Here is a 25112-nt window from a genome sequence, read left to right on the forward strand (position 1 = left end):
AATTAATTAATAAATGTTAATTAATTTGTTGTGTTATGCATCTAATCTCTATCATTGGTCAATATAATTATAGCACATGTACAGATGGTGACGAGTGAATTCAATGCTTCCCACTGACACGGAGAGCATGTCATGCACTAGCTGTATGTATGTAACTGAATACACTATTGTAATAATGCTATAATCTCCACCTAGCTAGCCTCCTTCACAGGCTTTCAAGAGAAGTGCGGCCTGGGCCGGGATCGAGGCTAATCATTAATTTTATTCTAGAACAATTATTTGCTTCAGTGCACAGAAGACTAGAAGGATGTCAGCACATTACATAACTAAAAAACAAATCAGTTGGAATTGGTCAATATAGCACAGTAATAATGATGGTTTAAATTCAATTCTCCCTACAGTGTGTCACAGAGAGCTGTACGTATAAAACTGTCAATGAACACAATTTGCTAATGGGAATCCAATTTAACGCTCTGTCGATTTTGTTAATGAGGAAGATAAGCAGATTAACGTTCACTTTGGCCCTCCCAAACATCTTCATGATTGCCAGGCCCTCGTATTGCAGCTGAAGGAGGTCCTGTGTGGGGAGAAGAGAGGACAGTGAAACACTTCAACTGGTGTATAAGACAAAGAATGCATGTATTTGTAAGACAAATGAATACATGTACTTACATACACCGTACAAGCATACCAACACTATACCTGACACAAGGCAGTAAACTTCTCGAACACTTTACGTACCTACCAAATTAATTCTACCTGTACAAACACCCTCACCTGGAGGACCAGCTCCACCTTCTCTATCTGCCTGATGTGATCTCAAACACAACATGTCTGAACCTGAACCTGGGCGAATCAGAATTCATAATTTCATTTCATTCATTATTTTTTACCAACAAATAATTATCTAGTCCTGTACTAATTTAATGTACATAGATGCAGTGCATAATGTAGGCCACCGGCAATTACGACACGTGATCCCAGAGTATACGTTGAAGTTAGCCGCTCCTTCTCTTATTTATGGGCTCCTGGTATTAACAAGGCAACAAAGCAATCTAAATCATAACTTGGAATTGCCTGTAAAATGTAAACCCCTTATAATAAGGAAATTTGATGGGTGTTTTAATTGGGCGATTTACTGAAAAATTCCCAAATTAAAATGTTCTGGTGGACACAACGTCACTGTATATAGTATTGTATTGCATTCGCCAAATAATTACCAAATTTCCAGCTGTACAGTACGTCAACTCTCCTCATACTTTGTTTAACTGAAGTGATTGCGATGGTACGTAGCTCAGCTAACTTGTTGCTTGATTCATTGTGGCAAAATGATATGAACTCAAACTTGTATGTATAGGGAGCTGAGGGCCTGTATTTACTATCTTTACTATCTATGCATTTTATCCGGGTCTAACTACCGCTGCATATGTAGTGAATCAAATCCGAAAGGAACTTGTGTTGCTCAAAATTTGATTTTCCCAGAAGCAGCTTGTTGACCTCGAGCATCAAGTATAAATGAGTAGGAGGAATGATAATGCTGTGCAAGTAGAGTACATTCTTTAAGTTGTGTGAAAGTCTGCAGTATAGATAGTCTGTAAGATGCATCACTTTACTGTGATTTTGTGATGTGTGGGTGGTGCATGTGGGTGGATTAAAATAACACACAGACAGAGGTAATCACTACATTGTGGTTGCAGTGCTCTTGCAAAGGAAAACCACTGTACTAGCAACAACTTCATTAGGAAGAGTATGCAACTCCACATACTTAAAACCGTAGTAGGCCGCCTGTTCAACCTTCGTCACATGCTGTCAGGGTTTCATAGGATAAAAACTTGGGGGGGGGGAAGGTGTACGTGCACCGAAAAATGTTGACCACACCTCTTATTACTTATTACATCACTATACATAAAGGTATAAACCCTGGCTGTCGTGAAATCTTAAATTAGGATGTTTGCAATGAATTATCAAGTACCTTTACAAGGGGCTAGCACATTGTATCTCAAGTGGCTGTGGTTACAATCAGGGTTTCATGAAGATGGGTGGGAGCCCTCGGATTTCCCAAAATTCCCCCCTGGAAACATGAAAAATTAAAGATGTACCAAATTGTACAGTGAGATCTAGTACATGTAGCTATAATGATTATTCTACATGTATCAGTCAGATCAGTTGAGAAAAAGCCTCTTACGTCCGTATAGCGGGTGTATTTCGAGGGTATAAATTTTTGTGGAAATGCCTTTAGAAAGGTTTTCGCGAATTTAATTTTCGTGGTATAGCGCCCTTTTTGCAGCATGCATGCAATATTAAATTCGCGGTTCATGCCTAATCCGCGAAAACACGAACATTTATACCCTCGAAATATACTCGCTATACGGTACATCATATCCATTTTGATCTAGCACATGGTACAGTTCAAAAGTTCAGACAGGAGATGTACATACATAAAATGGATGTGTACAATTATTATATGATACCCTTTCAAATTTAAACCTTACAACATAAGCAGTGCATGTACATAGTGGGACCATAAGCAGTGCATGTACATAGTGGGACCATAGGCAGTGCATGTACATAGTGGGACCATAGGCAGTGCATGTACATAGTGGGACCATAGGCAGTGCATGTACACAGTGGGACCATAGGCAGTGCATGTACATAGTGGGACCATAAGCAGTGCATGTACATAGTGGGACCATAGGCAGTGCATGTACATAGTGGGGCCATAGGCAGTGCATGTACATAGTGCAGTGCATGTACATAGTGGGGCCATAAGCAGTGCATGTACATAGTGGGGCCATAAGCAGTGCATGTACATAGTGGGGCCATAAGCAGTGCGTGTACATAGTGGGACCATAGGCAGTGCATGTACATAGTGGGGCCATAGGCAGTGCATGTACATAGTGGGACCATAGGCAGTGCGTGTACATAGTGGGGCCATAGGCAGTGCGTGTACATAGTGGGACCATAGGCAGTGCGTGTACATAGTGGGGCCATAAGCAGTGCATGTACATAGTGGGGCCATAGGCAGTGCATGTACATAGTGGGACCATAGGCAGTGCATGTACATAGTGGGACCATAGGCAGTGCATGTACACAGTGGGACCATAGGCAGTGCATGTACATAGTGGGACCATAAGCAGTGCATGTACATAGTGGGGCCATAGGCAGTGCATGTACATAGTGCAGTGCATGTACATAGTGGGGCCATAAGCAGTGCATGTACATAGTGGGGCCATAAGCAGTGCATGTACATAGTGGGGCCATAAGCAGTGCGTGTACATAGTGGGACCATAGGCAGTGCATGTACATAGTGGGGCCATAGGCAGTGCATGTACATAGTGGGACCATAGGCAGTGCGTGTACATAGTGGGGCCATAGGCAGTGCGTGTACATAGTGGGACCATAGGCAGTGCGTGTACATAGTGGGGCCATAAGCAGTGCATGTACATAGTGGGGCCATAGGCAGTGCATGTACATAGTGGGGCCATAAGCAGTGCATGTACATAGTGGGGCCATAAGCAGTGCATGTACATAGTGCAGTGCATGTACATAGTGGGGCCATAGGCAGTGCATGTACATAGTGGGACCATAGGCAGTGCATGTACATAGTGCAGTGCATGTACATAGTGGGACCATAGGCAGTGCATGTACATAGTGGGACCATAGGCAGTGCATGTACATAGTGGGACCATAGGCAGTGCGTGTACATAGTGGGACCATAGGCAGTGCATGTACATAGTGGGGCCATAGGCAGTGCATGTACATAGTGGGACCATAGGCAGTGCGTGTACATAGTGGGGCCATAGGCAGTGCGTGTACATAGTGGGACCATAGGCAGTGCGTGTACATAGTGGGGCCATAAGCAGTGCATGTACATAGTGGGACCATAAGCAGTGCATGTACACAGTGGGACCATAGGCAGTGCATGTACATAGTGGGACCATAGGCAGTGCGTGTACATAGTGGGGCCATAGGCAGTGCGTGTACATAGTGGGGCCATAGGCAGTGCGTGTACATAGTGGGGCCATAGGCAGTGCGTGTACATAGTGGGGCCATAGGCAGTGCGTGTACATAGTGGGGCCATAGGCAGTGCATGTACATAATGGGGCCATAGGCAGTGCGTGTACATAGTGGGACCATAGGCAGTGCGTGTACATAGTGGGGCCATAGGCAGTGCGTGTACATAGTGGGGCCATAGGCAGTGCGTGTACATAGTGGGGCCATAGGCAGTGCGTGTACATAGTGGGGCCATAGGCAGTGCGTGTACATAGTGGGACCATAGGCAGTGCATGTACATAGTGGGACCATAGGATATCCCCCTTCCCCCCTGTATGACACCCTGCTCACCCTTTAGAAGACTGCCCCCCCCCATACACACACACTCACCCCTCTAGAAGAATGTCCAACCATAGCCTTAGGAGCTGTCTCCCTCCTCTTAGCAATCACTCCATCGATGTGCGTCATCTTGAGTACCTCATTTCGACTAATCTTGGACGCTAGATGCAGCACACCCGCCACTGTAGCATGTAGCACCACTCTGTGATGTGCTTCAAGGCCTTTCTCCTTCACAGCAAGCTCTTGCAGCTGGTGTAGGAAAGACCAGTATATCTGAGAGCCCTTGATAAAAGAATTCCAGTGTCAGGAGAAATACGAGTTGGTAGAAAGCGAGTGTGTTAGCAGGGCTAGTGCAGAGAGCTTTGGCCAGTTCCAGGAGATTGGTGAAGAGGAGTTGACTGTTTTAGAGAGGAATTCTTTCGAAACCATACCCAGTGAGAGCCCGACAGCCTCCAGACTCACCCAATCACTGCACAAGGGGAGGGAGGAGTTAACGGTGCAGTACTCTATAAATACGTGTACATGACCTGTAAGCACTGTACACCATAATTATACACAACCACACTATCATTGATTGTGTACACGGTGAAAATTAAGACAAAGCTCAAAATATGCACACACATGTACTTACATGTATAACTGACAAGTATGCCTCAAATGCACACTGAACATACCAAGGTACACACACACATGCACCACGTACGTGTCGAGAGGAATCTTGTCTTTGTTGGCATGGTGATCTACGAGACAATGCCAGAGTAGGGCGATATCCAGCTGTTGCCCTGGGAACGCCGTCTCTAGCACTGATGCGTGACAGGTGTCAGCCACCACCCTCAAACACTTGACCAGGGAGGTAGTCAACATGGGGCTGCATAATAAAGGGGAAGTATATGGAAGCTTAAACACTAGTAATGCAGTGAAACCGTGCAGTCTATTGTGGTCACGCAGGTCATCCTCTATAATACAGCCACTATTAGTCTACTCAAAGACTACAATAATTAAGTTTTACAAAGGCGCCAGAATCACACTAAGTACTTTTACATAGAACACGTACATGTACAAACAGTGTTTATGACAGGAAACTAAACACATGCATGTACACAAATAGCTACATAAAGCAACAGCTAAACATTCCCTCTCACCTCCTGATCATGCAGGAACTTCATAAACCTGGTGTACTTAGGACTCGTCACATGATCTTAGAGCAAAAAATACGGACGTGGTCGAGGATTTGAGTGGGGCTAAAGTGAGAAAGGAGGTTGTGGGGGGAGGGGCCTCAGACCAGGGCTGGTGGGACGCAGTGTCATGTGAGAGAAGACTCGGACACATGGTCCTCCGTCTGGACAGCTGCTGTGAGGAGAATGAGAACTGTAAAGCACTGGATTTGAAACGTACTCTTTTGTACCACATAACTAATGACCTCACAAACACACCACTTGGTGTGCAACCATTAATTGTACTCTTAAAGTGAGTGAGCTCACCTTTGGTAGCGCTGACTTATCACAGCTGTTTGTCTAATTCTCCAGAATTCTGAGCTTTCCCTAGAGGTACGTGACAGAATATCTAATTATATATAAGACTTTAAGTTGTGAGGTTGAGAAAAGAGCTCCAATATACATTAATTAGTAGACACTGAATAAGCAGATGACCAGATACTAATTCAGAAACAGACATACATGTTGGTAGTCCTAGGACATATTGCAGTGCTTACAATTATAGCTATTCGAGGGTGCTCTGTCAAAGTCAGCCATAAAGTTATTATTAATTTAATACATGTACATGTACCCGGGTATATAGGGAGCGAGTGCAGACAACTACACGTGTACATATATTATCGAGGGTGCAGAAGAACCAGGTATCTGGCACTCTTATATGCACATGATCAGTCTACTTGCTATTAGCGGCCTCTCAAAATTGCATGGCTAAGAAACTTGCAGCAATATACTGAAACCATTTTAAAGGAGCATATTAATGCGTACTGCTATAGGTGGACCTTTTGGGTGGGCACTTTGTATGGGTTACTTCTTGGAGAAAGGTCACAATCATGGTACATGCATGTATTTCTTATGTACACTTATACTATAGCGTGATGGCGTTGTTAATTGGACATGTTGTTAATACTAGTATGCTTGTAATGTAAGCCCACAGGCATAAATTTTAGGCACGTATTATCGGTATATTCATTTGTAAGAGTGAAACTTCTTACTACACTGTACACAGTCTCATACATACAGTAGACACTCACTTCTAGGGAATGATTACTCACGGAACAGACTCCATTGTGTATTTTGCCTAAGCCATAATCAGTACATACTGTATAGCAGGTCATTTTCGTGGGATAAAAAATCCGAGACAAAAACGTAGGCGTGGTGCACCAGTGATTTCGTGTGTACAAATTCCCTTTGCTTCACTGCATTGCATGCGTTCCGGTCAACCATGCCTACGTTTTCGTGAGTGATAAATATTCGTCAAGGTTTAGCTTGCCCACGGAAACTATACCCAGGACGCTATACGTACGGTACGGTATACTGTACCACTTTATCACCTGTTTCAAGTACTCTTCCTTCTCCCGTTACTTTGTAGCACTCGAATATGTCCACCCCGTCCACTGCAGGCACACTGCTCTGCTTTAACTCCTTACAGCGATCCAGTGCCTTCTTGAGCTCTTCCTCCATCACAAGTCTCTCTTGAACAGCAGACTGGGTAATAGATTGCATGGTGGTCATGTACACACACAGGTATACAGATACAACCATCACAGCATCGTGGTAGTGGTACAGTAGTTATATAATTGCAGGTACATGTATTAATGAAAGCACCGCGGGTGCTGATGCCTCGTAGGAAGCGGGATGCTCATGAACACTACAATGAAAGTTATAAAAAAGGTAAACCGTTTTGTGAGCAAACACTGCTGTAGGATTACATTGTAATAGAGAGGAAATGATCGATTCATTATCTTTATTTATTATCCTCGAGACAAAACCGCAAAATTAGTCATTAATATTCGAGGTAGGTTGATTTTAAGCCGCAGCTATTTTCTGAAATGCAAACTACCGCGCTCTTCTGGCCAAGTTGCACTGTCCCAAGGGTGGCCGGATTAACGAGAGTCTACTGTACATGTATTAATTATACAGTATTCACCGAGTGTATACATGTACATGCTAAACTCACATCTGCCTTGCTGTTGGCCAGTTCCAATTCTCTCACCAGCTCAGCCATGACACCTGGGTCCATGATTTGAGACCTCTCGAGCAGCTTCTCCTCCAACTCCCGTCATCGTCTAGACCTCGAATGGTCTCACTCTTCTCCTTAACCTGACAAGGGAACATCAATAAGTTGCTGCCAGGTGGAGAATACTCGACATACAATAGTGATGTGCATGTACACTCAACTACTGAAAATCTGGCAATGAAATTTAACGGTATTCTCCCACTTTGAAATAAAGGTCAGCTTAAAGTTGGACTGTAGTTAGCAAATAGTAGATCGATTTTGATTGAATATTCTAACCACTGCACATGTGTATCTCTCACCTCTGTGGGTGGTATAGGAACGAGGGAGGCCCTCTGATACTGCCTAGAGGACTGGACTTCTTCTCACTGCCAATCTAGGAGGTATGAAAACATAATATGCATTTGGTAAAGATCTGCTCCCAAACAACATTGCAATTGATCCACATTTACAGGTAAAGGGTCATTAAAGTAAAATATGAAATTTGAGCACAAACATTCTTCCTCTCACCTCCTGCTCATTCAGGAACTTCATGAACCTGGTAGGAGTGAAGTGCACTTTGAAGGACTCGTCACATGATCTTGGAGCAAAAGATACGGACTTGGTTGAGGATTTGAGTGGGGCTAAAGTGAGAGAGGAGGTTGTGGGGGGAGGGGCCTCAGACCAGGGCTGGTGGGACGCAGTGTCACGTGAGAGAAGACTCGGACACATGGTCCTCCGTCTGGACAGCTGCTGTGAGGAGAATGAGAATTGTAAGGCACTGGAATTGAACTGTGCACAAGCACGAAATACATGTACTATTTTACTCGTACCACATAACTAACTAAAAATGCTCACCAATAAAACACCACACACCACTTGGTGTACAACATTTTAACGAATCTAAAAGTATACAAATGAACTTCTGCTCCTCTAGACAACCTGCCCAACCCTCCACATACACACTGGCTGGATCATGCATAAAGAAAATGGCATCTATTTTCACAGCATTTGACCATCAAACGTATCAGAGAATAATCTCACGCCCATATTGCTGATTTGCTTGAAATGCCCACCACCATCTTAGCAATGTACCAGCAAGGGGCTTTTGTTGTGAGCATCAATGGTAGGCCATGGCATTCAGTTGCTATTGATGAGTCACATGAAATGCAGGTACTCTCTGATAAGAAGATTTTGTGCAATCAGATCTTAATTAGAAATGGGAGGCTCACTATCAAAGCCTATAAGGTGTTAGGTATTCTGAAAATAATTTTCTTCTACCAACTAGATCAAAACTATAAAAGAAACAACTTTACTTTTCCCTATAGTGAGATCTCAGCTCTCTCAACTCTGGCGACCAATACTGCTCAAAGACATTTATTCTTAAAGTGATTGAGCTCACCTTTGGTAGCGCTGACTTATCACAGCTGTTGGTCCAATTCTCCAGAACTCTGAGCTTCCCCTCGAGGTGCAACTGCAAGTGACAGAAGAGAAAATAGCTCCAATAATATTATACAATAATTAGTAGTATAGACACTGAAAGAGCAGATTACCAGGGACAAAATTATTGCAGTGCTTATAATTATAGCTGCTCAAAGTGGTCATAAAGCTTCAACAGAACAACCAACCTGTATATTAAAATAGATGCATGTACCCTGGGAGCAATGCAGACGTCAATCAGTCAAGTATTTATTAACAGCTGTAGGCACACACTTGCCCAACCCACTCACCAGAGAGGACACCCTGATAGTGCCGTCACTGTGTTCCTCATCTCTAACCCTGCTTTCAATGGTCAGCTTGTAAATCGAGGTATGGGAAAAACGCTCCAATGTAAACACTGAAAGAGTAGTACTTCAGATACAGACATGCAGGTTGGTTGTCCTATATTGCAGTGCTTGTACTTATAGCTAATACAAGGGTGTTCAGTCATGCAAAGTAGACTACGTTACCATAACAACCAATCGTGATCTATTAATCTAAACATCTTCATACATACAAAATTCAGTCCATAATAAAATAGAGAGAGTATCGAACGTATAGCGTTACCTTGCATCAGATGTATTCGGAGTGTAACATTACACCCTGTCTGAACAACTTGTGGCATAAAATGTTTCTACCTCGAGGTAAGTAGCGGCTTCGGGTACTCTGATTGTTTGGTTAAAAAGCAGGAAGTTACGTCACTTTCCGAATACATTTGACGCAAGGTAATGCTACGTTGGATACTCCCTCTCTTTTATTATGGACTCTTGCTATTAGCGGCCTCTCAAAACTGGTAAGAAACTTAAGCAACTGTAATCACATGACGTACGTACATGTACCAACACTATTTTATGAAGGAGAGAGTATAATTATACAAAGCAGTACATTCAGCGTGGGATTAATATAAGGACTGTACATTTCCATGCAGTGCATACTGTACAATGTAACTATAGTAACTCACACGGTTCACTCTGATACCTTAATTTGATATGATCTTCATCAAAAAAGCAACGGGAAGTTTTACTTGATTGGCTACTGTATCAGCTTGTCCCAAAACTGCTCACCCGTGGCACCTGTTGCACTTACATGCTCTGACCCAGCCAGGTCAACCAGGCTCTGAACACAGAGAAGGAGGTAAAATCATCATAATAACAATAACTTATATGTACATTTACACATACATAGTCTGTACGTGTAGATCAAATTAAAGCAAAATAGTCGACCTAGTGTGTTCACAGCTGTAGGCACACACTTGCCCAACCCCACTCACCAGAGAGGACACCCTGATAGTAGTGCCATCACTGAGTTCCTCATCTCTAACCTTGCTTTCAATGGTCAGTTTGAATATTGTGTGTGATCTGGAGTTGTGCTCGGTATATCCAAATGTCCGGTTCTCTGAGCAGAAGAGATTATACACATTACCAGCACATCAGGTGCACAGGCAGCATGCATGTACATGTACACACAAGGCTAAGGCTGAGAGGTCACACTAGGGCAGACCAACAGTGGCTGTAATAAAGAGGTGACATGCTAACACAGGTTGCATGAAACCAACCCTATGGAGAGACTGGGCCATTAACCTGGCTACAGGGTGATCACATTAGACAGACAGGTTCACAAAGGTGCACAAGTGATAGTGACTTACTCTCCCTGATCTCAATGAGACTAGTAAATATCTTGGGGGAGGGAAATCGACTCCTCAGACAACCCAACCAACTTATGAGTTAGCCTAGCTTGCACTAATACCTATTGATTTATTAGTCATAAAAGTGCCAAAGCTGTGCTGCCTAGCAGCAGCCATTGTGAACTTTGACCGCTTTGGAGATACATAATTATGGCAGGAAATGCAACTTCTGTTTCCTATAATTATTGGACCAAAGCTAATTCTCCAGAGGTGCACACTTAATACACGGCAATTGGAGAGTGCCAAAACTCAACTCTGCAGTTCTGGTACTGTAAGACCTCTAATTAAGGTGACCCTCCAAATATGCGACACTCTCGAGCTTAGGTAATTTTCTGACTTCTACGACAGCTACGTTGACAATTATGTTTTAATGTCGCGTCCTAAATGAGGTAAATATAGCTAGCCACACCCTAGCATCGATTTTGGAAAACACGTTCTAGAAATTGAGGCAAGTATAGACTGAGTAGAGCTACCTATAATTAGATGTGACATCAGGTTTTTAACATAATGTTCAACCTCCAAAAGAAGCGACATCTGGCTTAAAAAGTGTCACTTTAATTAAAGCTAGGTACATGTATTACGGTAATCACATTTCTTACTTGAATACGTCGGGTTCATTACTGACAGGACAGCATTCTCAGCCTCATACTGTGCAAATTAAAGAACAGAAAACATGATCCACGACCTTACAAGGTAACTTAAACCAACAGATTAACCAGACAATATTATTGATGAACCAGACAATAATCTATGGCTGATCAATTGACTCACAATCTTTCCATTCGGAGAATGCGGTAATACTTTAGCAATGGAGCCAGGTTTCATCTCGTGAAAATCAAATGTCTTTGGTGGGTGTGGTATTAAATGCAAAAAGTGGGTGTATCTCAGTCTTAGATATCTGAGATACACCCACTTTTTTTGCAAGTCATGCAAAAACAACAACACACCCAATATATTTCTGAGAGAGCTAGCTGCAAGGCACAGATTTATTTGCTGGAATGGCCACTAAAGAGCAGAACCAAGGTATAAAGACTGTCATGTTTCATAAAGGACAAACCCAATGATTGCTAAAGCATAAAATCCTCATTGGTGATTGCTAACCTTGTGTGCTTGCTTATCTATTTCAGAGCTCACAATTGACGATCTGAAGACAGAATTGAAACTGACTGATGAGCAGCTCAATACAGCAATAAAGGAACCAGATCTACCCGAGTTAGCAGCATGTTTTGATAACACTGATGATTATCTTGAAAAGCTGGAGCTGTCACCTGGACAGAAAACTGACGTCAGCGAAGTGAAAGCTAAAACACGTCTAAACCGCACTCAAGCCGGAATGAAACTTGCCCTAGAATACTGGCAGAGCAAGAACCAACTACAAGCCACCTTCCAAGCTCTGCTACTCATCTTACTCTCCCTGCTCAAAGGAGACGTTGCTGTTCAAGTGTGCAAGTACTTGTCTGACAAATGTGAGTCTGTCATTTTTGAGAGTGTGGTCATTGTGGTACCATACGTTGTGGGAGTGATTGCAACTAAATAAGGGGCTCTTTAACTTAATTGATATTATTACACATATTCTGTATTAAGATCACCAGGAATGGTACTCACCTATTGTTTTTCCCCCAGACTCCACCACCTCGTGTCCTCCCTCCCGACAGAGGGTCCTGCTGAACCACAAGCTGTCCTCATACAGGGACTACCTACAAAGTCGCTACAGAGAACCAGACTCCACATCAGTCACACAATGGCCTCCCGTCTCAACAAAAACAATTTTCAAACTGGCCATGATTCAGAAGGAGAAAATACAGAGAGGCAGAATTGACGATGAATTTGTTAGACTATCAATCACAGGAAAAATTGACGATATTTTACTTCAAAAAACTCCACTTGACTTGATAAACATTTTCTCTGAGATTGGAGATAGACGAAACTTTGTGCTGATTGAAGGAGCTCCCGGCTCTGGCAAGAGCACCCTTGCTCTACACATCTGTCAGGAGTGGGCAAAGGGGAAACTGTTCCAAGAATTCGATATTGCAATCCTTGTCAGACTGAGAGATCCCCTCGTTAGAGAAGCCATTACAATTTCTGACTTACTTCCCTGCACAAGCAAAGCGATGGCTAATGAAACAGAGACTGCAATTATGTCATTGTACGGCAAAGGTGTACTGTGGGTGCTAGACGGATGGGACGAACTTCCTTCTGACCTCCCTAGAGACTCAATCATCAACAAACTAATTCGACCAGGCACGTCACAAGAACGTCCGCTACACAAATCCACCATGATTATAACATCTCGACCATCATCTTCGGCTGAGCTCCACCCACTAGTCTCGTCCAGGGTGGAGGTGTTGGGGTTCACTCCACATCAACTAGAACAGTATTTCACCGAGTGTCTGAAAGGTGACTCACAAGCTGTGCAGACTCTACTGGAGAGAATTCGAGAGAACCCAGTGGTAGAAGGTAGCTGCTACCTCCCCCTCAATGCTTCCATTGTCGTTAATTGCTTCCTTTCTGATAACCACTCACTCCCCACATCCAACCACGGGATATTCACATCACTTGTCCAAAGCTCTCTCAAGAGATACCTCCAGGAGAAGTTGGGGAAAACCACTCCAGTGGGAGACATCACATCCCCAGACTCACTGCCCTTGGAAATCAGAACGCAGACCGTACAAATGTGTCAACTTGCATATCATGGGATCGAAAAAAGCAAAGCGACATTTACTGACAGTGATTTGGACACTTTTCGCATTACGAAGGAGATTTCAAACGTTGGATTATTGCAAACTGTTCCCAGTATCGTTAGCGACGGTCATCTGGTTTACTACTGCTTTCTCCACCTGTCTATTCAAGAGCTACTAGCAGCAATCCACATCTCTCTCATGTCTCCCAAGCAACAAATTTCTGTATTCCAGAAGCTGTTTGGTAATCATCGATTCAGTGCAGTCTTCCAGTTTTATGCTGGTATCACCAAACTGAGAACTAATCGACCAATCCTCAGCTTGCTACCTCGATTCTTGTGTCCAGTTCCAGCCACTGTTTTTGATCTGGTCAGAAAGATTGTCAAAACTGAGAAACAGAAGAAGTTTGGTGAGCCGAAGCCCCTTTTGTTGTCCCTCATCAATTGTTTGTACGAAGCTGAAGACTCGCGACTGTGTGTGTTTGTGGCTAATCTTCTTAATCACAATCTAGATCTTGATAACACTACAATGAATCCTATTGACTGCCTCTCTGTTGGATATTTCGCATCAGTTTGCTCCAACACCAGTAATGGATTCACACTTAGCCTCAACAATTGCTCTATTGGTGACCAAGGCTGCACATTTCTGGCCCGAGGACTTTCCAAGTGTCCCAACTCTAATAATGATATTCCTACAGAAGGGATACACATCGCTGAGATTATCGAGAACACTAGTTCAATATCTAAATTGGTTTTGTCTAATAATGCCATTGGTAACAGTGGACTTTGCACACTCTGTGAGGCCTTGTCCACTAATACATCATTAAAGATCCTGGACCTGGACTCTTGCTCACTAACAATATCAGACGACAATGGAGCTGCCCTCTATCAACTTCTAAATACAAACAATTCCCTCGAATATCTTAATTTGTCATTTAACACAGTGACTAGCTGTCGTCACATTGCTGCTGGACTTGCAGTCAATAAGACTCTGAGAACATTGAACTTGGATTACTGTGAACTGACTGATCAGAGTATCGAGGAGCTATCAACTGGACTGATCAACAAGATTGAAACACTGAACATTTGGGGTAATGCCTCAATAACAGAAGATGGAATGAAGACGCTTGCCAGACATCTAACCACCCACTGCTCTGAACTGACAGGATTGTCCATACCCATCTACCTAATATCCTGTATCGAGACAGTATTCAGGGACACTAACAAAGAGAGGAAGAGAAATGGACTACCCGAGATATCGATTGATATTGTGTGGTAATTGTTGTTTACCCGAGATTAATTATGTTTATTAATTGATTGATTATTAATTGTGTATTCATTAGATTATTAATTTATAATTAATTGATTATTATTAATAATTAATGTTTAGTTATAATTATATTATGATTATTGTTGTTATTAATTAATTAATAAATGTTAATTAATTTGTTGTGTTATGCATCTAATCTCTATCATTGGTCAATATAATTATAGCACATGTACAGATGGTGACGAGTGAATTCAATGCTTCCTACTGACACGGAGAGCATGTCATGCACTAGCTGTATGTATGTAACTGAATACCCTATTGTAATAATGCTATAATCTCCACCTAGCTAGCCTCCTTCACAGGCTTTCAAGAGAAGTGCGGCCTGGGCCGGGATCGAGGCTAATCTCGACATGATTTACTTTTGACAACAATTATATTATTACTAGGACAATTTACAAAACAGTTAGTGTACAGAAGACTAGAAGTATGTCGGCACATTACATAACAATTACCTAAAAACAAATCAGTTGGAATTGGTCAATATAGCACAGTAATAATGATGGTTTAAATTCAATGCTCCCTACAGTGTCACAGAGAGCACATGCACTGTACGTATAAAACTGTCAATGAATGTAGTGGAAATCCAATTTAACGCTCTGTCGATTTTTGTTTATGAGGAAGATGAGCAGATTAATGTTCACTTTGGCCCTTTCAAACATCTTCATGATTGCCAGGCCCTCGTATTGCAGCTGAAGGAGGTCCTGTGTGGGGAGAAGAGAGGGCAGTGAAACACTTCAACTAGTATAAGACAAAGAATGCATGTATTTGTAAGACAAATGAATACATGTACTTACATACACCGTACAAGCATACCAACACTATACCTGACACAAGGCAGTAAACTTCTTGAACACTTTACGTACCTACTAAATTACACCACACCACTTTTTGTAGCTGGGTAGGTAATGGTCGTAAATATTGTGAGTGAAAATGTGCATGCTGTTTTGGTGAGGAAAAGTGATGACCTTTTCTGAGGTAAAAAATTCACCACTGTACAAAAGTTCCAATAGTAGAAAAGCAGCTGACCTTTAATTGCAAGTTGGCCTGACCACTTTAAAGTTGCTTGCTACGCCCCTGCATGAAGATTGGGGCATAAAAATAAGTTAATAGCCTCACACTGGAGGAATTGTTAAAGTCTAGATTAGTAGTATAGTCTGAGCTTCAGTCAAACAGTGGACAAAGTACGTACCAGAGCAATTAATGGCACATGTGATGATTATCATGTTGTTTAATAGAAGTATGCTAGTATAACGGCTACTCAAGTATACGGAGACTCACAGAGTGGGTGGAGCATATCTCCATGGACGCTGATGTATGGATGATTGGCTTGGTCACGTTAGAGTACGCGTCGATACCCAGCTATCTGTCCGGGGGGTCCACAGTCGATGCTCGCTGGAAGAACCCTCTGTGGGGGGTACAGTGAGAGTCATAATTATTATTATGATTCAGTTCCGGGAATAAATGTCATAGAAAGTCACTAATTGACTCACATTTTTTCCAGTCGAGGTAAATGGAACACAGCTATAGGTTACGTCTCTGTGGGACATGTGAAATTGTGTATCAGGTTTTAAGCAACTAATAAGGATTATCATCTATTAATCTTGTTGAGCGCACAGTCCATTCTACCCCCCACCCACACACACCTGGTCAGTAGACAGCTGATTGCCTATCCACAACATCGAAGGATTTTATCGCGGCTATGTACTTCATTGTACAGCTGCAAGGGGAGTGACGTGTGATACAGTGTGATTCAATGAAAGTCAGTACAACACAGTTAGTGTATGTTTACCAAAGAGGTACATGAGATTGTTCTGACAAATCATTCTTGTACTCTCTAATACACTAACAGGGTTTCATCTAGGATAACAAGTTGGGGGGGGGGGGGGGAGATTTGGGAGTGCGTAAGCGCAAGTGTTTGGCTATGCCCACTTAAAAAAAGTTGATTTAATACTAATGTGATGATGTCATTATTCTACAAGATTTGGGGGGGGGGGGAAGAACCACCCCCCCTACTAGATGAAACCCTGACTAACTGATACAGTATCAAAGATGCAACCTTTTACATGGCAAAATTAAAAACGGCCATTGTCAAAGTAATGTAGACGCAATCGGCATCATGTATAAATTGTGTATTTGGCCTAAGCCATATTCAGTACATACTATATAGCAGGTCATTTTCGTAGGTTATAACATTCAAAACAAACAACGTCTACACACAGTAAGTGCAGTAGTAGTAGATCTAAGAGGTAGTCTAATGCTCAAGAATGATGGAACATCTTATATACATATAGTAGTCATCTGCAGAATTGTGTAGAGGAGATGTTTCACCATCTTTGAGCATTAGTTTACCTCTTAGATCTACTACTACTGCACTGCACTATACTGCACTTACTGTGTATATAGCTAGTAGGTATCTTCAAGACCAGCTAGCTCACTGACAGTTGACAAACTAATGCTCAATGGAACATCTCTACACAATTCTACTACTACTGCATGCACTTACTGTGTATATAGTAGGTATCTTCAAGACCAGCTAGCTCACTGATAGTTGACAAACACTCTCTGGGACAAAAACCATTGTGTAGCTCTTACTTCAATATTTTACAAACTTCCTTTATTTAGAATAATAGCGCATGCATTGCAGAATGCAGAGGCTGCAAAATATGGTGGGCCGTTTGTTTCAAAATTCAAATGTTACATTTTCATTCAAATCACAATACATTCATTCCAAGATGTGCAATTTTCATTCAAGAGCATTCAAGATTATTCATTCAAGATTCAAGATTTTGATGGATGCATAAACATGCATAATTTCAGATGACTTTAGCCACACTTTGTGGTTTTATTGCATGGTGTAGTTGTTTTAATTAACAGGAAATGGGGTTCACAATAATCAACTCCCTCCCTCAGTAGTGGTAAGGTGATTCCCAAACCAGAAACATGACATTGATTGACGAAAATTAACAAGAGGTCAGGGGTTCGTTGCCGACCTTCGAGTTTTGAGCATTAAGCAAAGGACATCTTATAAATGTTGTGTTTTAATGACTGTATATGCATGCATGGCATGCATATCTTGAATAATTATTGTCGACTTGAATGCATTAAAATCTTGAATGACAATTGCATGGTCTTGAATGGTCAGTGGATCTTTGGATCAATTTAAATTTATTTTGGGCAGAATTTCAAATCGATAGAAATTTATGTATTTTTTGATTTTGAATATTTTGAAACTGCAAGAGTACATGCAAATGAGTGCATTCTATTTTCAATTCTTGAGGAAGAACTGGTTCTGAGTTTCGTGCAGAAAAAAGCAGTTTCATATTTTGCACCCACAGGGGTTAGCTTATAATGACCTTTGTACTCTAAGAAGCTTGCACTTTATAGTCTGTTATAAAATCAGTATTATGTGCACCTAGCTTGTATGCGTACAGGTTATGTTAACAGTTGTATCCCACCCTGATTGACAATGACAATTACACCCCCTGTCTGTATAGGTGTTCCAAGTACCATGGCCAATAGATGAGTGTTCCCAGCATACAGACGGTACTATACATATAATCATACAGTTGTTCGATTGCACACACACACACACAATAATATCATAATTTAATTGATCCTTCAACATTGAAATGTTTAATAATATTAATTATGTACAGTTAAGGAAGTACATTATTATATTATACATAGCAGAGTCGTGCAGTTGGCTAGCCTCGAGGAAGTGATTGGGATATCAAGGCTAGCAGTTGGCAAGGTTATATTCTGGCTATATTTAGCATTGCATTGGAGCATGGCTTCTCAAGAGTACAAAGGTCATTTTAAGCAAACCCTGTGGATGCTATAAGCGCTAGTGATGGTCAAAAATTGAAAATGCTTTTTCTGCACGAAACTCAGGACCAATTCTTCCTCAAGAAATTAAAAGTAGAATGCACTCATTTGCATGTACTCTTGCAGTTTCAAAATATTCAAAATCAAAAAATATATAAATTTCTATCGATTTGAAATTCTGCCCAAAACAAATTTAAATTGATCCAAAGATCCACTGACCTTGAATGAATACTGTATATGCATCTTGAATGAATGTATTGTAATCTGAATGAAAATATAACATTAATTTTGAATTTTGAAACAAACGGCCCACCATACACCATAGCAAAAACACATTGATTTTACAATGTAAAAGGGTGGGCCAGCTCAGCACAATTCAAATAGCAATCAAAATTCCAGGCTCTTATATCATTCAATGACAATTTAGATGAAAAGTAGCGAAGTACATAGTATGTTAGAACATTAGGTCGTTAATTAATCAATTGCAACGTGTCAATAGTACCATAGAGATAGTAAAGGGAAGGGATTGGAAACACAGGGATTTCACGTGGCCCATGCGTGTCGCACCAGAAATTGACAGGAAGTTAATTTAATGGGAGGAGATTGGGGGAAAAGCTGCTTATTATAGATGCTGATCAACTACTTAGCTACTGTACATGTAGTTGCTCTGGTTGCTGCTGTACATCTGAATGACTGACATTTTTCTCTTTGCAAATACTTGAGTAGAGATTACACATTCTCAACAAACCTTGAAAATAACAAGGCATGCATTTACAAAGAAATTAAATCTAGGAACTCGATAATTATTTATACTTTATGGTACTAGTACTAGGCACTGTTCATTATAATAGACTGCCTCATAACATTATGACTTTCACACAATCACACAATTTTGATGTTTACATAAAAATGTTTACAAACACAAAACATAATTTTTATGAGCCTGACGCCCTTTTAGGCAATGGTGTATTCTCGTCATCGGTCACTGTTTAGCTCTTGCAAAAGAATTTACTAATCATAATACATAACAGTGGGGTTATCATGTGTCCCTCCCCTCTGCCGTTGGCATAAAAGGGTCTTGGCAGATTTTCTGATTTTCTGAGTACCCCTGGGAAAAAATGTATGGGTAAGTTTGAATTAGTATATTTCCAAAACGATAAACGTTAGCAAGGAAAATCTTTTCTTACTGCACATCGGGATCATTAAGCAACATGTAGAACTAAACAATAGTGATGTACAATTTATTGTTAACCAGTAGCTCCCCCGCAAAACAAGTTACTTTTGAATCCTTGTTTTCACACTTAAAAGTAAATATTCAACATTAAACAGCATAATGCTCAACTTGGCTATGCCTACTGCATATTTCAATGCTCCCTCTACACTCTGATCACTCTCAAGCAACCATGACTACTTCCTAGCTCAAGATATCCCCCCACAAAGTTTCTTACTTACCAATTCTTAGCTAAATACATGTAAAACAGTGTAACATGGAGCTCTGATGATCAAATAAATGAGGTAAATGATGTAAACCATACATTTACTATGGATAATGTACATACAGGATAGCTCTGCCAGTGCTTACTGCAGTTTTCTTCACTTTCTTCTCTTTTGTCTTTGCATCTGGCTCGCAATCAATCGCAATCAATACTTGCGGAATGCAACACGCATGGTGTCAGAATTCTCTAGGGCAATACATTGGCCACCTGAGATGTTTCCAATCCCTCCCCTCTACCATAGATGTAGGAGAGAGGGATTGGAAACGGAAGTAGATTTCAATGTACTTCACATATGACCTCGATAAACATCCGCGCCTCGCTGAGGGCTAATCTATTCCCCAGGAACTTCGCGGGTAACTGAGATTATTGCAAATCTAGGATTTTATGAGTTGTCACTAGTATTCTGTCAAGTTTTCCAGTATCCAATGCAACTGTGCTTTATATAGATAGTGAATAACCATTATTCAAGCTCTATTTACCGTTGCAACTATCTTCTTCATTGAATTTAGGTAAGTTTAATCTTGTATTGTACACATTTATCCCTTTTTCTCTGAAATGATTAATGTTTAGGTCGTATACTTCAATATGCTTGTTGGTAAATCATGTGGTATCACCCCAAGCCAAAGAAAATTAGTCATACATCAGCTGGTAAAATTTAGTGCTAGAAAAAAGTTGAATTAAAGAGCACCACTAAAGATCCCTTTTTTGGGAATACGCTAAGTGTTACAGAAATTTTAATTTTAGGCATACATTCCCTTATGATTGGTGATCACCCCAAAAGCATTAGTTTTGGATCAGGTGGATGTATAGCTTTTGTGTGCATGAATGTGTAGTCACCTATTTTTACCTCATAATTGTTATTGGCCCGGTAGTTAGATTGTGGTGAAGGGCCTGTAGGCCCGAGATATTTAACTACTACAAATGCTGTTTCATCTATATTTTATATAGCAATACCTCGCAAGCCAAAACTTACTGAGTACACTGAAGAAAAGAAGACAGAAGAATACCCCTCCTCTCTACACCCTACACGTCACCGCCCTCGTAAATGTTATCGGCTGTTCCGGCTATATATACACCCTTGTATACCTCACCAGCTTCTCTCCATCTAAGACTGTCTGATTAGAGTGCTAAACTAATCATAATTATAGCTGTAATAATCATTTTTATCGTGTAAGTTTTTGTTAATGTTGTTCGGTTTGATCCCACTCGTTTTACACTTAGAAAGCAACTGGCAGTGCTGTGGAGTGTTTTGCTGTCTCCAAGTGTATGTAATTATACTTAATGAATTGGAAATTGAAATGTACGCTCACCAGCCTAGTATATATAGAAACTTCGTACAATTGATTCATCACAATTATTAAGAAAGTTACATGGTGTATTATGTATCTTGTCGTATGAATGATCATGGTTATTGCCTCAAACTAGTGGATCGACTTCTTGATGGTTTTTTTTTCAGTTGGCAAAAGAGCCTCTGACAGTCACAAATACATTCACAATTTCAGGGAACTAAGCATCCTCTGATGATTTTGTATCTACTGTGAAACAAGTATCCAATACCATTAGCTCTGCACATTCTCCTTACTATTACCATGTACCAATGCACTGTTGATTGTACATGTGTCTCTTTCCCTATTCTTTCACCGCTTATGCAATGAGTTTTCCTCATTTGAGGCAAGAAAAGAAGACAAGAAAGCGAGGCGCGGATGTTTTCCGAGGCCCGCTTCCGTTTCCAATCCCTCTCTCCTACATCTATGCCTCTACTATCTATGATAGTACATGCAGATGATATAAATAATTAAAGAATGCTCACATGCAATTGTCAATGAATACATGCAATTTGCTAATGGCAATCCAATTTAACCCTCTGAGGATTTTAAAAGTTCATGAGGAAGATGAGCAGATTAACATTCACTTTGGCCCTTCCAAACATCTTCATGATTGCCAGGCCCTCGTATTGCAGCTGAAGGAGGTCCTGTGTGGGGAGAAGAGAGGGCAGTGAAACACTTCAACGGGTGTATAAGACAAAGAATGCATGTATTTGTAAGACAAATGAATACATGTACTTACATACACCGTACAAGCATACCAACACTATACCTGACACAAGGCAGTAAACTTCTTGAACACTTTACGTACCTACCATCTACCTGTACACACACCCTCACCTGGAGGACCAGCTCCACCTTCTCTATCTGCCTGACATGATCTCAAACACAACATTTCTGAACCTGAACCTGGACGAGTAAGAAATAATGTTCACATAATTATAGCATAACGTTGCACATAAGATCAAAGCCGTAGCAAGCGGTCAGGCTGGTCAGGTTTTGGTCTAACCACTTTTTGCAGCTGGGTAGGTAATAGCGTAAATATTGTAAGTGATAATGCGCATGCTGTTTTGGTGAGGAAAAGTGACGACCTTTTTCTTAGGTAAAAAATTCACCACTGTATGCAAAAGTTCCAATAGTAGAAAAACAGTTGACCTTTAATTGCAAGTTGGCCTGACCACTTTAAAGTTGCTTGCTACGCCCCTGCATGAAGACTGGGGCATAAAAATAAGTTAATAGCCTCACACTGGAGGAATTGTTAAAGTCTAGATTAGTAGTAGAGTCTGAGCTTCAGTCAAACAGTGGACAAAGTACGTACCAGAGCAATTAATGGCACATGTGATGATTATCATGTTGTTTAATAGAAGTATGCTAGTATAACGGCTACTCTCACTCAAGTATACGGAGACTCACAGAGTGGGTGGAGCATATCTCCATGGACGCTGATGTATAGATGATTGGTTTGGTTACGTCAGAGTACTCGTCGATACCCAGCTTTCTGTCCGGGGGGTCCACTGTCGATGCTCGCAGGAAGAACTCTCTGTGGGGGGTACAATGAGTGTATGTATATTCATACCCTCTGCATGGCAACGAAAATAGCTAATTTGAAATTTAGATCATACAATACTTTAGTAGAAGGTAGAAACACACATGGCATCATCACATGACCATCATTTGTACATACACACTTTCAACTATTTGACCACAACTTCAGTTCTGGTAATCACATTTCTTACCAAAACTTCTTGAAGGCTTCCGAGTGTACGGGTTCATTACTGACAGGGCAGCACTCTCAGCCTCAAACTGTGCAAAGGAACAGGAAAAACACGATAAACTCTTAAACCAACAGATAACCGGATAATAATTATGGAAAGTTACTAATTCTCGCAAAGGGTCAAATTTTTTTGCTGATTTGGCTTTTTTTACCAAAAATGATTATGGTTAAATTGACAGTCTAGTCCAGTAATGTACATAGATGCATAATGTAGGCCATAATCTGTACAGGTATACTGTACCACTTTTATCACCTGTTGTTTGTAGCACTCAAATATCTACCCCATCGGCACACTGCTCTGCTCCAACTCCTCACAGCGATCCAGTGCCTTCTTGAGCTCTTCCTCCATCACAAGTCTCTCTTGCACAGCAGACTGGGTAATAGATTGCATGGTGGTCATGTACACACACACAGGTATACAGATACAACCATCACAGCATCTTGGTAGTGGTACAGTAGTTATATAATTGCAGGTACATGTATTAATGAAAGCACCGCGGGTGCTGATGCCTCGGTGGAGGTGCAAAGCTACATACATAAACACACATTATCATGATGAATATTTTTGCATTTTTGCTGCATGCAAACTCAAATTGCATGGTGGTCGATCATGTACACACACACACACACAGGTAATACAACCACCATGTGGTAGTGGTACAGCTGTTTGCTCACTGCATTACCACAAAACAACAAATACCATACAATGTTGCTATGCAAACAACATGTGGTCCTAAGCAATGATGGCTTCTAGCACTTGTATGTTAAATGGGTACTTTTTGAGGGTTACAAAAATGGCTAATCTGCGAGACCCTCAAAAATTACCCGCTATAAGGTGGCATCAATATTATAGTCAATGCTCTCACAATCTACTCTTGGTGGTATATATGGAAACTCACATACAAATTATGGTGAGGATCTGAAATGGAGAATGGGCGGGGACTAGCTTGCATATACCAGCAGATATGATATACATGTAGCTACTAACCGTCCACTGAATGTATGGAAAGCAGTCTGAAGGCTGAAAAACTGTTAGTACGAAGTACTGCAAAGGACATCAAACAGTGCACGTACATAGTGGGACCATAAGCAGTGCGTGTACATAGTGGGACCATAAGCAGTGCGTCTACATAGTGGGACCATAGGCAGTGCATGTACATAGTGGGACCATAGGCAGTGCGTGTACATAGTGAGACCATAAGCAGTGCGTGTACATAGTGGGACCATAGGCAGTGCGTGTACATAGTGGGACCATAGGCAGTGCGTGTACATAGTGGGACCATAGGCAGTGTGTGTACATAGTGGGACCATAGGCAGTGCGTGTACATAGTGGGACCATAGGCAGTGCGTGTACATAGTGGGACCATAGGCAGTGCGTGTACATAGTGAGACCATAGGCAGCGCGTGTACACAGTGGGACCATAGGCAGCGCATGTACATAGTGGGACCATAGGCAGCGCGTGTACATAGTGGGGCCATAGGCAGTGCATGTACATAGTGGGACCATAAGCAGTGCATGTACATAGTGGGACCATAAGCAGTGCATGTACATAGTGGGACCATTGTGCATGTACATAGTGGGACCATAGGCAGTGCATGTACATAGTGGGACCATAGGCAGTGCATGTACATAGTGGGACCATAGGCAGCGCGTGTACATAGTGGGGCCATAGGCAGTGCATGTACATAGTGGGACCATAAGCAGTGCATGTACATAGTGGGACCATAGGCAGTGCATGTACATAGTGGGACCATTGTGCATGTACATAGTGGGACCATAGGCAGTGCATGTACATAGTGGGACCATAGGCAGTGCATGTACATAGTGGGACCATAGGCAGTGCATGTACATAGTGGGACCATAGGCAGTGCATGTACATAGTGGGACCATAGGCAGTGCATGTACATAGTGGGACCATAGGCAGTGCATGTACATAGTGGGACCATAGGCAGTGCATGTACATAGTGGGACCATAGGCAGTG

General features: G+C 41.5%; 3 protein-coding genes and 3 long non-coding RNA genes across 9 annotated transcripts in view; 3 read left to right on the forward strand and 3 right to left on the reverse strand.

Moving 5' to 3' along the window:
* LOC135339134 (NACHT, LRR and PYD domains-containing protein 12-like) overlaps window positions 1-14758 on the forward strand; it is a 59701-nt gene extending 44943 nt beyond the window's left edge. Inside the window, exons 1-3 of one of the 2 annotated variants that reach the window (XM_064535271.1) lie at window positions 11634-11725; window positions 11830-12168; window positions 12326-14758. In XM_064535271.1, the coding sequence (XP_064391341.1) occupies window positions 11701-11725; window positions 11830-12168; window positions 12326-14658 (2697 nt within the window). In that variant the 5' untranslated portion in view covers window positions 11634-11700 and the 3' untranslated portion in view covers window positions 14659-14758. Of the gene's footprint in view, window positions 1-11633; window positions 11726-11829; window positions 12169-12325 lie in introns of those variants that run through there. The other variant, XM_064535272.1, reaches the window with a different exon arrangement.
* Window positions 1-25112, forward strand: part of LOC135339146 (NACHT, LRR and PYD domains-containing protein 5-like) — a 98801-nt gene that overhangs the window by 61325 nt on the left and 12364 nt on the right. The gene's annotated exons all lie outside the window — the stretch shown is intronic.
* On the reverse strand, window positions 260-6727 carry LOC135339226 (uncharacterized). Of its 2 annotated transcripts, XR_010395936.1 has the most exons (3): window positions 5036-5725; window positions 4384-4801; window positions 260-2071 (listed from the first exon to the last, which is right to left on the reverse strand). It is a non-coding gene; the product is annotated as an uncharacterized LOC135339226 (long non-coding RNA). The 2 variants fall into 2 exon arrangements; XR_010395935.1 differs by having other exon boundaries at window positions 4384-6727.
* On the reverse strand, window positions 19383-20274 carry LOC135338082 (uncharacterized). The gene is made up of 2 exons (XR_010395418.1): window positions 20117-20274; window positions 19383-19642 (listed from the first exon to the last, which is right to left on the reverse strand). It is a non-coding gene; the product is annotated as an uncharacterized LOC135338082 (long non-coding RNA).
* LOC135338083 (uncharacterized) lies at window positions 20380-21329 on the forward strand. Its single transcript, XR_010395419.1, has 2 exons — window positions 20380-20539; window positions 20979-21329. It is a non-coding gene; the product is annotated as an uncharacterized LOC135338083 (long non-coding RNA).
* The window catches only part of LOC135339183 (uncharacterized), a 43532-nt gene continuing 40242 nt past the window's right edge, over window positions 21823-25112 (reverse strand). The window contains exons 1-4 of one of the 2 annotated variants that reach the window (XR_010395852.1): window positions 23092-23368; window positions 22769-22895; window positions 22196-22264; window positions 21823-22002 (exon numbers count right to left, since the gene is read on the reverse strand). The gene's annotated coding sequence lies outside the window, so the exon portion shown is untranslated. Of the gene's footprint in view, window positions 22003-22195; window positions 22265-22768; window positions 22896-23091; window positions 23369-25112 lie in introns of those variants that run through there. The other variant, XM_064535330.1, reaches the window with a different exon arrangement.

The sequence above is a fragment of the Halichondria panicea genome, chromosome 7 (assembly GCF_963675165.1).
Source record: "Halichondria panicea chromosome 7, odHalPani1.1, whole genome shotgun sequence".
NCBI classification, from domain to species: domain Eukaryota; kingdom Metazoa; phylum Porifera; class Demospongiae; order Suberitida; family Halichondriidae; genus Halichondria; species Halichondria panicea.